The sequence below is a fragment of the Manis pentadactyla genome, chromosome 16, assembly GCF_030020395.1.
Source record: "Manis pentadactyla isolate mManPen7 chromosome 16, mManPen7.hap1, whole genome shotgun sequence".
Taxonomy (NCBI): Eukaryota; Metazoa; Chordata; class Mammalia; order Pholidota; family Manidae; genus Manis; species Manis pentadactyla.
This window is the reverse complement of record NC_080034.1, coordinates 29,610,536-29,626,152: the sequence shown is the minus strand read 5'-3', so window position 1 is coordinate 29,626,152 and position 15,617 is coordinate 29,610,536. Positions and strand designations below refer to the sequence as shown.

The window sequence follows — 15,617 nt, the reverse complement described above, 5'->3', positions numbered from 1 at the left end:
AAAAACATCTATTCAGATTCTCTGCCCGCTTTTTAAATGCATTATTTTTTTTTGCTTTTTCTTTTGAGTTTTATGAGTTCTTTATATAGTTTAGGTATTAACCCTTCATCAGATAAATGATTTGTAAATATTTTCATCCATCCCATAGGTTCCCTTTTCATTTTGTTGATAGTTTCCTTTGCTGTATACCCCCCCATGTTTAACAACCAGAGGGGGGAAAAAACGGCAGAATATATTTTAAAAATGATGTTTAAACATTGGCCATCAAGACAGAAAACCCTGAAAAACTGAAAATAGTTAGGTAAGCTTTATATTTGAAAAACAAAACAGTTAGGTAAGCTCCAGTGTGTTGTCTACAGGGTTTCCAGGCTGCAGGTGGGAGGAACCCAGACTGAGCCTCGTTGTCTCCGTGTTGTGAGAAGGCAGACAGGGGAGTCCATGGAAGCAAAGACAGCTAGTTTGTGAGACAGCACACAGGATAATGAGAGAGTGCTGGGATCTTCAGAGGGTTCTCTGGCAGTGGACTGAAGAGCACATGTGTGAAGAAACTTGCTGAAGCAGGAAAAGGAGCAAATTGAACCATCTCCGGAGCCCACACAGCACTGGAAATAATGCCTGTTCCCTCCAGCCAGTGTGGAAAACCTCATAATTCAGGGGGCATGGGGGTAAATTATGCTGAAGAGTTTTGCCTCAGTGGTGGGGAAAAATTATCTCTAGAGTACAGGCTGCTCAGGTCCCACCTAATAAAGCTTAAAAAGTAAAGCTTGAAAGCAATAAACTGTTTCTAGGTAAATTAGTTGCATTCCTGAACAAAGCCCAAGAATACTTACTGAAATACAAAAATATCCAGGACCCAAGAAGGTAAAATTCACAATATTTGGCATCCAATAATAAATTACAGCATGGAAAGGAGCATAAAAATATGACTGATAGAAGAAAAATCAGTTGAAAATGGTCCAGAAATTATTCAGGTAATAAAACTAGTAGATAAGTACATTGAAAGACTTATTATAACTACTCCATATGTTTAAAAAGTTAGAAGAAAAATTGAATATGGAAGATTTTTTAAAGACCCAGATTGAAATTCTAGAGATGTAAACTACAATGAAAAATACATCAGATGGATTAATACCTGATTAGATGCTACAAAAGATAAGATTAATGAACTTGAATACATAGCATTAGAAATTATCCCTAATGAAAGACAGTGAGAATAAAGGACAGAAAAAAATGAACAAAGCATCAGTGAGCTGAGGGACAACAGCCTAACATACAGTTAATAATAAGATAATTAGCAGTCTAATACACAGGATAATTGGAGTCCCTGAAGGAAAAGGAGAGGGCAAAAAAATTTTTGAGAAAATAATTGCCAAAATATTTCCAAACTTAATGAAAACTAAAAACCTACAAATACAAGAAACAACAAACCCCAAGCACAAGAAATGAGTAAAAACTACACCAAGGCACTAGTCCTTTTTTGGAGTCTGTTTAAGCAGCAGAAACTTATTTTCTCATAGTTCTAGAAGCTACAAGTCCAAAATCAAAGTTCCAGCTGAATTGATTTCAGAACTAGAATAAAGAGCCCTACAATGCATGTGGAAACACAAAAGACACTGAATAGCCAATAGCCACAACAACCTTTAGAATGAAGAACAAAGTTGGAGGTATCACACTCCCTGTTTTCAAACTATAACACAAAGCTATAGCAATCAAAATAGAATAGTACTGGCAAAAAACAAAAACAAAAACAAAAAAAACCAGACACAGATTAGTGGAATAAAATAGAGAGCCCAGAAGACCATATACATATGGTCAATTAATCTATGACAAAAGAGGCAAGAATGTGGAGAAGACAATATCTTTAATAAATGGTACTGGGAAAACTGGAGAGCTGCATGCAAAATAATGAAACTGGACTACTATCTTACACCATATACAAAAATTAATTCAAAAAGTATTAAAGACTTGAATGTAAGACCTAAAACCATACAACTCCTAGAAGAAACATAGGTGATAAGTTCTTTGACATCAGTCTTAGCAATATGTTTTTCGACCAATGTCCTCGGGTAAGGGAAATAAAACTAAAGTGGGGTTACATCAAACAAAAATGTGTTTGCACACTGAAGGAAACCAATAATAAAATGAAAATGAAGCCTATTGAGTGGGAGAGGATATTTGCAAATTATACACCCAATTGAAAGTAATATACAAAATATATAAAGAACTTAAACAATATTAAAAAAAATGTTCAAAAAAATGGGCAGAGGACTTGAATAGACTTTTTCCAAAGATATAGATGGTCTACAGGCAAATGAAAAGATATTCAGCATCACTAATCTTCATGAACATGCAAATCAAAACCACAATGAGATATCACCTCACACAGGGCAGATTGATTATTACCAAAAAGACAAAAAATAAGAATTGGTAAAGAATTGGTGCCCCATGTTCATTGCAGCATTATTTATAATAGCCAAGATATGGAAGCAGCATGTTCATCAACACTGAATGATGAATAAAGAAAATGTGTGTATATGTACATGTACATACACACACACAAACACATAGATACACAAAATGGAATATTACTTAGTCATAAAAAGGAAGGAAATCTTGCCATTTGCAACAACATGGATGAGCTTAGAGGGTATTATTCTAAGTATGTCAGACAGAGAAAGACCAATACCATATGATTTCACTTATTTGTGGAATATCTAAAGCTAAGCAAAACAAAACAAAAACAGACTTATAGATAAAGGAAACAAACTGTTGGATTCTAAGGAGGGAGGTGTTAGGGGTAGGTGAAACAGGTGAAGGGGATTAGGAAGCACAAACTTCCAGTTATAAAGTAAATAAGTCATGTAGACAGCATAGGGAATATAGTCAGTAACATTGTCATAACTTTGTATGGTAACAGATGGTAACTAGACTTACTGTGGGGATAATTCTGTAATGTGTGAAAGTATGAAATCACTATAATGTACACCTAAAACTAATAGGATACTGTATGTCAGTTATACTTCAATTAAAAAAAAGATTTGTACCCAAGGGGTGAAATTTATTATAAAAACTACTTTATTGCTTCATTAAAGACTTAAGTGAAACTGTGAAAAAAAAATACTACACCAAGGCACATCATAATCAAAGGGCTTAAAATCAGTAATAAAATCTTAAAATAGCCAGAGGAATAAAAGACATTACATAGAAACAAAGATGAGGATAATTGCACATTTCTCATCAGAAACAATGTAATCTAGAAGACAGCAGAGCATCATTTTTAAAGTATTGAAAAAATTGTCAGCCTAGAATTCTAACCCAGTACTCCGATCAGACTGTCTTATCTCTGCTCAAAATTCTTCAGTGATTTCCTGTCTAAAGGTCTGATCCCCCAGACACTGACTGAGACAGAGATTATATGTAGTAGGTTTATTGGGAAGTGCTCTGAGGATCAGTATCTGTGGAGAAGTGCAGGAAGAAGGACTGGGCAAGGGAAGCTGAGCTCTGAGGCAATCTCAATAGAAGCCTCAACTGACACGATTAGGAGTTTGAAAATGGGATGTCCCTTCAAAGCTGTCTGGAGCTGGGGTGTGCGGTGAGGCCTTTGCACTCTTAGGCTGATCATTGATTGGATATGCAAAGCCCCAGGAAGGGTGCATGATCTTGGGTGAGGCAGCTCGCTTGGCCAAAGGCAATTACAGAGGGGGAGTCAGCTGAGAGCAGTCAGCCATCAGCACCCCAGCAGCTGGGGGAATGAGTACCGAGATTCTGAATGGAGAACTGAAACGCTGACTGCATTACCCACTGCACTTCCAGAAAGTTAAGTGGAGAAAAGCCAATCTTCCCAGCAGGGGGCACTTGGGCCCTTCAAGGTTTTGCACATACCCACCCCCAGCTCACCTTCAGGCTGTCATCTCAGCCTAGAAGTCTCTCCCACCCTCTGCCCTGGCTGTATGTGTTAGTTGGACAACTTTAAAGCCTTCAAATTACAGTTGAACACACCTCCTCTGACTACTCTTGCAGACTCAATAGTCCTTCCTTCCAGCACAGTGGTTAGGAACATAGACTGTGGAACAAGGGTTTGAATTCCAGCTCCTCCAATTGCTAGCTGGGCAACCTAAGGCAAATTACTCAACCTCTCTGTATCTTAGTTTCCTCATCTATAAAATGGTCATAACACTAGTACCACTCCCTCATAGGCTTGTTCTGAGGATTGAATGAGTTAATGTGTGTAAGGTTAGAACAGTGTCTGGCAGGAGTAAACATTTGCTGTTACTATTATTGCTGTTGTTGTTATTGAAGGTGCTCAGTATGCATTTATTGAAGGCATGAAGGATGAGGAAGAACCTGAAAGAGACAAATGCAAAACATGTTCAAGGAATATTGAATAATTGAATCAGAATTGCAGTAATAGCCTCCATCTGGTATTATTGGGAAGAATTTTTGGGAAGAATATGTTGGGAAGAATTTTTAATGTCATAGTAAAGAGTGTGCCTCTTATTTGGTAAGCAATAAGAAACCATGACAGAGTTTGTCAACAGATGGGAAAAAGAGCCAAAGAAAGAGGGATCGGTGAGCTAGGAGGTAAGGAATATGTGTGGTGAGGGCGAGAGTTATAGGTGAGGGAAGTGTTGGATGAAATGGATTGTGGGGACTACAGAGGATGGATACAGATGAGGGAAAGTGAGTTTAGAGGAAAGTCGTGTGGACCTAGGGAGGATACGGTGGGGGAAACAAGTAGACTGATGGGGACAGGCAACACATGATAGGGACATGCTGGGAGTGGAGAAGATGAAGGGTGATGGAGGCAGATGAGATTTATGGCGGTCAAGCGAGTGGCAGAACCAGCGAGGAGGACCTAAGAATTGGAGCAGGACCATCTGAGAGAGATGGGCGGGGGGGAACCCTAGGGCCGCAGGAGCGGAGAGCGGAGCAGAGTACAACGATGTCAGAGAAAGGGCCGTGATGTAAGAGCCGAGGCGGCGGGGAGGTGATGTCAGGGCTGGTGCTGATGCTGGCGGCGCAGTGCATTGTGGGCAGCTCCCCGCTCCGCCGCTGCCGCCGCTGTCGCCCGAGGAAGATCGGGGCCGGGCCGGGCCGGGCCGGGATGGTCCCGGTCGGGAGGCCACCGCCGCCGCCGCTGGAGGAAGCGGGCAGTCCAGTGCCGCACTGAGCCGCCCCCGCCCCCCGCCCCGCCCCGGCCCCGGGGGATGCGCCGCCCCGAGCCGCTGCCTCCGCCGCCGCAGCCGCAGCCGCAGCTGGCACAGAGCAGGTGAGGCGGGGCGGGGCCGGCCGGCCGGCGGGCGGGGGTCGAGAGGGGGCTCCTGCGGCTCGGCGGGCCTTGGGCCTGGGTCACCCCAGGCGCAGCCTTCTCCAGCTCCCTCCCTGGGCCGTCTCCGCCAGAGCTGGGACGCTGGCCTACACAGCCTGGGCCTCATCCCGAGGCCCAGAACGGCTCCCTGCCCCCTCCTCCCGGACAGACCCACCCTCTCCGCCTGTCCTCCGGGGGTTTTGCTCCTCACTTCTCACCTCTGTCCCTTGACCCCATGGCTTCACTCTCCTGTCACCCCTCACAAGTCGTTTCCTGTTGTCTCCATAACCTCTCTCCCCTGTCCTCAGTCCCTCCATTCCTCCCGCTAACCCCCTTCCATACTTCCTCACCCCTTCAACCCTGTCCAGAAACCCCTCTCACGGTTGCGGGGCTTCTTCACGTGTCATCATGGTCTCTCATCTGTCTCTATCTTGCCCAACCCCCTCTTCTGATCCTGTTACCCCTCATCCCTTCCATTCTCCTCTGCTCCCCTCCACACCTCTTTTCACCTGTTCCCATTATCCTTACTGGTCTCCCTCACCTCTCTGTACCTGGCTCCCAGGTTCACACACACACACATCGCTCACACCTTGCATAGTTACACATCAGCACATATATTCACATCCCAAGATGGGTTCCCACCCACTTGGGTATACCTCCCTCTCTCTCTCTCTCTCTCACACACACACACACACACACACACACACACACACACCATGGACCCCACACTATCAATTATGCACACTCTGACAGATTCTCATAAGAACCACTTCCACAAACCCTCTCTCACTACACACCCATGCCTCCACACACCTAAAGGGTCCTAAGGGGGCAGTGATGGGGCAGCCAAGTGTCTGTGTTTGTGTTGTCCAACCATATCGTCTGAGCTGAGTGTAGCACAGAGTGTGGGAAGTGTGGTGGGTAGGGAGAGGCAGGTGACCCTCATCCATCCTCCTGTCGCCACTGTCTTCTTTCCCTCCTCACCTGTTCCTTCTAGGCTTGCCCATCTATAAAATGGGAGCAGAACCTAAATTTTCCTCATCAACCTGTAAAATCCACCATCACAGGGCACCAATACAGGGACCACCCAAGGTCATGAGTTAACTCCTGAAGACTCCTCTCTACCTGTTCAATTGCCTCTTCAGTCCTGTCCTCAACCTGTGTCCTCCATGTTTACTCCAGAACCCCCCCCATCCCTACCTCTCCCTTCATCCAGACATTGCCCTCACTGCTCTGAATTCCTGATGACCCTATGCCACTTTGGCAGAAGAGGGGTAGAGCCCTATTTGATGTTCCTGCAGTTCTGATACTCTGAAGTTGTGTGGATTGGAGGAAAGTCAGCTGAGTCATTTGAAGAAAGACAGAAAGAGTGGCAGTGTCCCTTCCCATGAAGATCCCTTACAGCCATCATGACCTGTTAAAGGTTGTCTCCACACCTTTACCATCCCACATTGCCCCTATATCAGTCTGGCTAGACACAGGAGCCCTGGGGAATTATCTGTCCTGAGGAAAGACAGGTTTATGGAGTTCCCACCTCATCCTTAGACATCTTGGGCACTTTCCTCCTCTCCATCTTCCCCCCGTCCCCAGCCTGAGTACCTTCCTTCCATCTGTGACTCTCCAGAGTCACTGTGAGGGCAGAGCAGTGTGCTTGTAAAAGACATGGAGGAGGAAAGAGAAGAAAAGGTTCTGGTTCCAATCCTGTACTGGGTTGGCAGAGATCTCGAAAAGTGCCCCCTGCCTACACACACATACATCACACAAACACAAACACACACACAAGCACACATATATACAGACACAAAGACACACATACACACAGACCTTTAGACACAGACACACAGAAAAGACACACAGAGGCATATACACATTCACACAGAGGGTTACATGCGCTGATACCCAGACACATCCATGTGCACACACTTGCATTTCCCTAGGTAACACTAGCTGGTTTCTCCCACCTCTGTCCTTCAGAGCTGGGACACAGCTCTTGATATCCAACTGCTGCCTATCCCAGTGCAACAAGAGTTCTGTTCCCTCTTGTTCATTCCTGTGCAGATGCAGAAAGGTGTGGTCAGAGGCTCTCTAACCCCATGCCCACCTGGACCTGCTGCTCCCTGTCACTCCCCCTGCCTTCTATTAGATCACTCCTACTTTCTCCGCCTGCCCCAGCTCCTCCCAGTTCAGCCTGTCTCTCTCCCTCAGAGGGCTGCAGTCCCTCTAAAATCCATGTCTTGAGTCCATGGCCTTATGTTCAGCCCACCCCTCACATCCTTGCTCCTGATCCCATGGCTGGGCAGAGGGGCTGGCTCAGCCCCGGAATGGTGTGTGCCTCTCAGCAGCCGCATCCTCCTCACTTAGCACCACCCTCAAGGGGCTGTTGTGTATCCCCTCTTCTTCTTGATTATCACATCTCCTGTGGTTGATTAACTAACAGGTCTCTGTCACCCTGCTGTGTGTCTCATATAGGTCACCCCTTGGTCAGCCGTTGCCCCCCACTTTCAATAAGCCTCAGATGTACAGCTCCAAGGGCATTTTGTATCACAGGGGAAGTGTAGGTGCCGGGGGCCACAGATTGAGTCACTCGGACTGGACCTCCTTGGCCCAGGTCTCCCCTACACAAGCATGGGTCCTACACTACTACGCCCTCTCGCTTAGCAAGGCTCCCGCTCTTGTTAGCATGTCTCTTTGGGAACCACTTTCCCCACAGCCTGTTCACACATCATTTTCACCTCCGTTTTCATCAACCCGTGTGTTCTCTTGCTGGTTTTCGCATCCCCAGCTTGTAGTTTGTATCTCCCTTCCTGTGGATAGTATTCTGCCTTCTGCTCTGACCTCCCCTCTAATAAGTCTTGGAGCATCTGCCCAGTGGGCCCAGGAAGGATGCCCGCCAGGAGAATGGAGATCCCCTCTTCCATAGCTGCAAGGTGGTCCTGGGCCAGTAGACTGTCTGGCTCACAGCCCCTCGCCACTCCCCCAGGTAGATGGCCCCCCCAGGGCAGGCCCTGCGGACACCCCCCCTCCAGCTGGCGGATGCAGTGCCTAGCGGCAGCTCTTAAGGACGAAACCAACATGAGTGGGGGAGGGGAGCAGGCCGACATCCTGCCGGCCAACTACGTGGTCAAGGATCGCTGGAAGGTGGTGAGTGAGTGACCCGGTAGGGCAGAGGGAGGGATGGGGGGAGGAGAGGACCTGGAGACTTGTTAAAACAGGTGCCCTCAGCATCCTAACCCTAAGAGGAAGGTGTCCCTGAGCGCCTTTGCATACTGCTTGCAGGTCATTGTTTTTGCCTACACTTGTGGACAGTCGCTTTCTCCCAGTGCCCTCTCTCCAACCCCGCCCTTTCTCACCCCTTTCCCCGCTAGGTCACGCTGGTCGAGCCCAGAACAACCAGAACAACTCCTGGTTGGATGTGGGAGCAGGAGCTGCAGAGCTCAGTGCGGGAGGGGCGGGGGGAAGGGCCCTGACTCTGCCGGACCTTGGAGAAGGGCAGTGAGTGAGCGTGTGTGTCTCCACTTCCACAGAGGGCAGAAAGGCCTGGGTTAGGGGAAAGAGACCCTGCAGGCTGCTCCCACCGCATCCTCGCTCCATCTTCTCCATCCATCCTCCGCCCCTCACTGGTTCCTGCGGCAGGTGCAACACGCTGAGACTCCATCTCCCAGCGTGCCTTGCTCCCTCAGCCCAGGACCTCAGGCTGCTCAGCCTACTGGGGGCTGTAGTCCCAGCCTCCTGGAGGTTAATGGTCTGGACGGGAGGGGTACACCTGAGGGTTGGGGAAAGGCAGTGTCTGGGGAGCGGGACCTACTGTAATTCAATCTTTGTCCCACCCCGCCCCCTCTTTCCTTCCCTTTGAAGAGCGCTCTAGTGCCCTCCTGTCGTTGTGGAGGCAGGGTGGCGTGGGGCTGACTGCGGGATGACAGTGTGTGAGCCTGTGGGTGTGCACGGCTGCGGAGCCAGGGGGAAGGGAGGGGGAGCAGCACAGGTCAAGTCTCCGCTGAGCCTGTTGGGCGGAGTGCGGGGGCGGCGGGGATGGCTCACCTCTCCAGGGGTGCGGGGTGGAGAGGAGAACCGTGGCGGCAAACACACAGCAGGCGGGTCCCCTGGAGGCCAGGCTTAGGGGCGAAGGTAGCAGCCTCATCAGAGATGTCTCCGGGACCCGGAGCGCTGAGCGGCTGCAGAGCTGAGGGAAGGGGCTGTCTGTCCTAGAAGGGGACTCGCTGAGGAGAGTAACAGAACAGAACTGGAGGAGGAGGAGCCAGGGCAGTAATCAAAGGAATGGGGGCTTGGCCGAGGGAGGCGAGTTCCTCCAAGACTCTTGGGTCCCCTGGCACCAAAGCTGAGTTTCTGGCATATTGGAGGAGAGGAACGTTTGCACTGAAGAGGTGAGAAAATGATAGTGTTTACACACTGCATTTAGGTTAGAACTTTCCCATGCTTTTTTGAGGGAGGAGAAGGAAGATGTATGGGGAGATAAATGACAGGTGGAGCAAGCATGCAGTCTTCAGCAGGCTGAACTCTCTGCACACTCACTCCTCCCTGGCCCCTGGAGCACTGCGGAGGTGGGGTGCTGGATGCCTCCCCCCAGCCATCTCCCCGTGAGGGATGGGGTGGAGACAGGAGGCAGAGCTCAGGAACCAAGAACAAGCTGCCCAGAGGCGAGCTGTGGCCAGGAGAAAATGAGGGTCAGTGGCACTAGCTAGAGTATTTAAAACTAATAACATTTTATTTTTCTTGAGGAGTGCTTCTCAAAATCAGAATAGCAAACAACAACAATAATAACTTAGCATTTGTTTTGAGCGCTTACTGTTGCCAAATGCTGTGCAAGATGTTTATACGTATTACCTCAACAACCAAGGGAGTAGATTCTGTTATTATCCCCATTTTACAGCTGTGGAAACTGAGGCACAGAGATCAGCTAGCCTGCCAAGTTCTCATGACTGGGAGGCAGAACCAGGGCTGACTGGCTGTCACCAAACTAAACTGCTTCCCGAGAATTAGTCTATCTAAGAATCAGGACCATGGAGCTCAAGGACTAGTCTAGTACAGATGCTCAGCTTTGGCATCTTTGTGGCCAGTTCTAGTCCAACTTTCTCATTTTACAAATGAGAAGAAAAGTGGAGGCTCAGAGAATTTAAGAAACTCACCCACCAGGTCACCCAGAGCTGGGCCAAAAAACTAGATTTCCTTTTTCCTAAGTGAATGCTGGTCCTATTATGTTTATTACTCCTCCAGCCCAGGAGGCCCTTTGGCAGGGGAGGAGATTGTAAACAATTTAGGAGGGGAGGATTAGGGTCCTGTGAAGGGAGGTTGAGAGAATAGTCTTGTTATGGGGCTATGGCCAGGCTGTGTCATGACCTCTGGCCCTGAGCACTTTGCCTTTGTGGGCCCCATCTCCATAATAAAGCATGAAAAATTGTATATCATGACTGCACTGTTGTAAAGAGGAATGCATTACTATTACATATTAAAATTTTCTTTTTGACCTAAAGTTCATTTTCTTTTCTTCTGATTTTAAAAGAAATTAAAACATTTTCATAGCCTCCTAAAACTATTGTTATAGGCTGTGCCTGATCCATAAGGCGGCCAGGCTGTGGGGCCTGGGAGGAGGGGGTGTGAGGTGAGTGGGTGGACACAGATGTTCTGCTCCCTGGCCCCCCACAAGGGCCCAGAGAGATTCTGTAATGAGTGGGAGAGGGTGAGAGAGACCAAGAAAAGAGAAACAGCCTAGCCTGTGTTTGGAAATGAAAGGGGTAGGGCAGTGAGGTAGGTGTCAGAAATGTCTTAGCTGCCCCAGGCCCTCCTTACCATCTCCAGCAAGGATTTTGGAGCGGGCAGATCAGGGCTTGAATCTCAGCCCCTCACACTTTTCATTGCAGTGGGATCAACAGTTCCCATGACCTGGTGCTTAGAGGGTGGGTTCTGCATTAGCTTGCTTGAATTGAAATGAAACCTGGTTTCACTACTTTCTAGCAGGGTGACCTGGAGCAAGGTACTTTAGTTTTCCTTCTGTGCCAAATGGCCACTCCTATGGCCTTCCTCAGCTGTGTAGTTGGGAGACTTTGGGGATGAGCTGAGAGGACGTCTGTGAGTCTGGAGCATAGTACCCCAGATGTGGTGGTTGTCCCATCCCCCTTGCTCTTCCTTCCAAACTTAGCAAACCATAAAAAAGATACTAGAATGGCTCCCTAGTTTAAAGTTCCCCAGAAGAAGACATCCCATTGCTTCCCTTGAGTCTGTGTCTGTCCCCTCCTGGTTCTGAAATTCTTCTACAAGTATAACCTTAGCTTTAGTCCCAAATAGAGGGGCTCCAATGTCCCTTGTTTGTCTTTCCCTGTCTGGTCCTGGACATAAGAGCCTTCGAAATCCCAGCCAGCCTTCCACTTCTCTTCTAAATCCTCTCTTCACCCTTCTCTCTCTTTCTAGAGTGTTTTCAGTTGTAACCTGCTGAGACCTCCCAGTCCTCAGCTCTGCCCTGCCCCCTTCCTGCCTCTATTCCCATGTTTCAACCACCGTTAAACATTTATTAGGCATCAGAGTGCTGAGTTAAACATTTATTAGGCATCAGAGTGCTGAATCAATGCAAGGGGAAGGGCTCTGGTGGATGCTCAGAGAGGGCAGGCCACCCACGGGGGGCAGGCCCCGAGGAGGGGAGAATTGAGCTGTGCATCTGAAACCAAACAAGCCCCAACTTAGACTGCAGTCCCCTCCCCTTGTCCCACTAGCATTGCCAGCAGCACCCTCTCTCTCCACGACCCTGGGCCACTGACTTGAAATGACTTTGATTCCACCCTGCCATTCAGCCTTGCTCATCTCCCACTGAGTTGTCCCACCAGAGCTCTTCCCCTGCCTCTTCTCACTGCTGCCTGTGGGCGGGAGGAGGAGGGCCCAGAGGGTCAGCTCTCCCTCACTGCCCCCTGGAATGCACAGAGGCTCTCCGTACCTCCATTCCCACCATGCTCCCACAGCCCCCTCGCTCCCGGGAGGAGGCTCACCTTTGGCATCTGAGCTGGGGCCTCGGGGGTGATGTGAGCTTCAGTAGCTGCACAGGCAGGGAGCAGCCTTTGCTGGGGCCCCTACCCCAAAGGCTTCCCTCTAATGACTCTTTCCCTCTTGTGACACCTTTCAGGAGACTGCCAGCCCCAGGAAGGGCCGGCCTCGAGTGGGGATCCACCCTGAAGCTGGGAGGTTCCGGAAATTAGTTTTTCTTCTGGATGGAGGTGGCTCAGTCTAGGCGGGGGATGGAGGGTGTGATATTCATTGTCCTTCCAGAGAAGGAAAGGTTCAGGACAGCCCATTAGCTCTTCAGAATCCTACAGAGGTCTTTTCCACCGCCCACTCCCCAACATTTGGCCCTGTATGTGTGTGTGTATGGGGGGGGGGGGGATTATACATCCATGGGCCAAGCTGTCTGTCCCCAGGGTTGGGGGTGGGTGGGCACTGGTGGATGAGGCAACGAAGGGAGACCTAGAGTCGTTCCCTTTGAGGATAGCCCCCGCCCCATCAGTGAAGGATGTGGTCCAGTAATGGGTGGGATGAGGAGCTGCTATGTCCCCTATTCCCTGTCCCCTATGTCTGTAGCTGAAAAAGATCGGAGGTGGGGGCTTTGGGGAGATCTACGAGGCCATGGACCTGCTGACCAGGGAGAACGTGGCCCTCAAGGTGGAGTCAGCGCAGCAGCCCAAGCAGGTCCTCAAGATGGAGGTGGCTGTGCTCAAAAAGCTGCAAGGTGCGGGCTTAGGGCAGGAGGATGGGAGGGAAGAGGTGAAGGAGCCAGGGGGCCAAGAGAGGCGATGGGGCCAGAGTTGGAGCGCTGAGAAGACCAAGGGCAGGGGGCAGTGGGGGGAGAGGTGGTGCTGGGGCCAGGGCTGGGGGACCGAGAATCAAGAGTGCACCAGGAGCCACCTTAGGGTTGGAAGTAAGGAAGGAGTAGGAGTTGGGGGACCCCTGTCTGTGTCCCTCAGGGAAAGACCACGTGTGCAGGTTCATTGGCTGTGGCCGGAACGAGAAGTTTAACTACGTAGTGATGCAGCTCCAGGTGAGTCCCTGCAGCCCATTTCCTGGGGTGGGGCCTGGGGAAGGACGACTGGCCCCAGGGGCGGAGTGGGGAGTGGCTGGCAGAGTATCACAGTGGCCATGGTCAGGATGGCAGCTGAGCCGGCAGCCCCCACCCCATCCCCACCCCCAGGGCCGGAACCTGGCCGACCTGCGCCGCAGCCAGCCGCGAGGCACCTTCACGCTGAGCACCACGCTCCGGCTGGGCAAGCAGATCCTGGAGTCCATTGAGGCCATCCACTCCGTGGGCTTCCTGCACCGCGACATCAAGCCGGTGAGGGCTACCCCCTCCCCACCCCACCCTCCTTCTCTAGGTCCCTTGGTTTCTTCTCCAGAACCTTGGCTGGGGTGGGAAATAGCCTCTCCCCTGCCTCTGGGGAACACACACCCCTGCCCATCCCTTGGCCGTGCCCACACCCGCTCCTCTGTTCTTCTCTCCCTCTCCCTTACCCCTGCCCTGGATAGTCCTTGAACCTGGAAAGGTGCAGGGGTTCGGGAAGGATAGAGGGACTGAGGGAAGCTGGGGCTTAGTAAGGAGTTTCAAGTAGCTGATTTTGTGGCACATTAGTTCTTGGTTCAGGAAAAAGCCTCCAGCTTAAAGGAGTGAAAATTGAGGCTCCGAAAGGTTGGTTGAACGGCCCCATGCCACATAGCAAGAATGGTGCCAGTCTCCTGCTGCCCTAGACCAGGACAGTTACACTCAGCTAAATGGCCCTGCTGGGGAGTCTCAAGGACTTAGAGGCAGACAAACCTCAGTTCAACTTCTGGCTGGGTAATTGCTTGCTGTGTGACCTTGGACAAGCCCCTAAGCTACTTGACCTTCAGTTCCCCATCTCTAAGATGAGGACCATCACAGCTGCCCCTCCTCTGGATGCCATGCCCTGCTGCTGTGTGTGTTGGTATTTTCCTCTTACATGGGTGTACATGGGGCTGAGGGTCCCCCATTGGAGCTGTTTCTCGGTGCCCCTTCAGGTGGGCCAGGCGGGGTTGGAGCCCCACGGCTCACAGCTCCCATCCTCCCCAGTCAAACTTTGCCATGGGCAGGCTGCCCTCCACCTACCGGAAGTGCTACATGTTGGACTTTGGGCTGGCCCGGCAGTACACCAACACGACGGGGGACGTTCGGCCTGTGAGTATCACCACTCACAGGACCCCTGGCCCCTTACCGCACTCCCTCATCTGGGGACCCTTTTTTTCCCTGCAGCTGCCTATGTGGGCCCAGCCCTGTTCGGTATCGGCTTCCCCCAACTCTGGGTCCACTCTTGGCCGCTCCCCTCCTTCCCTTAGCTTAGGCCCTTGTGGATGCCCCACCCACACTGACTGAGCTGTCTGCCCACTCTGGTCAAGGATGGACACAGGGGCAGTGAGCAGGGTCGGGAGGCAGGTTTAGGACAGGGGTTGGTGTCTCAGGCTTGCTCCTTATCAGGCCAACTGGGAGGGTGGTGGTATGGGAAGGCCACCCACGTTAAAGTAGGCAGGGTTAGGCGTGGTCAGCGGAGCTGAGATGTGGCCAAGGACAGGGCAGTGGCTGAAGTTCCTGGTGTTCTCCCCTCTGCAGCCTCGGAATGTGGCCGGGTTTCGAGGGACTGTTCGCTATGCTTCTGTCAACGCCCACAAGAACCGGGTGAGTGGCAGAGCTAGGCCTGAGGGGTGTGGGGGCAGGAAGGGTACAAGTCAGGTGGAGTATGCTGCTAAGGAGGGGTAGGACAGGCAGCCATGGAGGAGGGGAGAGGAGTATGGGGCAGGGACTAGAGGCCGCCACTCCAGAGACCCTGATCGGAGGAAGGCGGTGCTGTTGTCCCCCTTGACTGCACCTCCTTCCTGGTGTTTTTGGGTCCCCTCCTCTCTGTTCCAACCACAAATCCCTGTGGGCTGAGAAAGCACAGACAGAAGTTTGGACTGTGGGATTCTACATGTGTTGGTGGCTCAGGGAGGGAGCCATGTCTTCAGGGAGACCTCAGCTCTGCACGTAGGGCCTGGGTGTCAGACCTCCCTGAGTGGTGTCCCTCAGTGAAAGTTGGTGCCCCCACTGCCAAGGAAGGACCTGAGAATGATGGGTGGCCCCCTTCTCCCCCTCCAGGAGATGGGTCGCCATGATGACCTGTGGTCCCTCTTTTACATGCTGGTGGAGTTTGCCGTGGGCCAGCTGCCCTGGAGAAAGATCAAGGACAAGGTGAGGCCTGTGCAGCTGGGTCTGAGGAGGTGGAGATGGAATGCGGGGCTGGGGCTGCATCTCCCTGTGCCCTCTTGCCTCCAG

General features: G+C 50.7%; 1 protein-coding gene across 1 annotated transcript in view; it reads left to right on the top strand.

The window, feature by feature from the left end:
* The first annotated feature begins 4,718 nt into the window (after nucleotides 1-4,718).
* TTBK1 (tau tubulin kinase 1) overlaps nucleotides 4,719-15,617 on the top strand; it is a 40,547-nt gene continuing 29,648 nt past the window's right edge. The window contains exons 1-8 of the mRNA XM_036916797.2: nucleotides 4,719-5,269; nucleotides 8,289-8,449; nucleotides 12,887-13,034; nucleotides 13,270-13,343; nucleotides 13,494-13,634; nucleotides 14,385-14,489; nucleotides 14,919-14,984; nucleotides 15,441-15,533. Coding sequence (XP_036772692.2) covers nucleotides 8,342-8,449; nucleotides 12,887-13,034; nucleotides 13,270-13,343; nucleotides 13,494-13,634; nucleotides 14,385-14,489; nucleotides 14,919-14,984; nucleotides 15,441-15,533 — 735 coding nt within the window. The 5' untranslated portion in view covers nucleotides 4,719-5,269; nucleotides 8,289-8,341. The remainder of the gene's footprint in view (nucleotides 5,270-8,288; nucleotides 8,450-12,886; nucleotides 13,035-13,269; nucleotides 13,344-13,493; nucleotides 13,635-14,384; nucleotides 14,490-14,918; nucleotides 14,985-15,440; nucleotides 15,534-15,617) is intronic.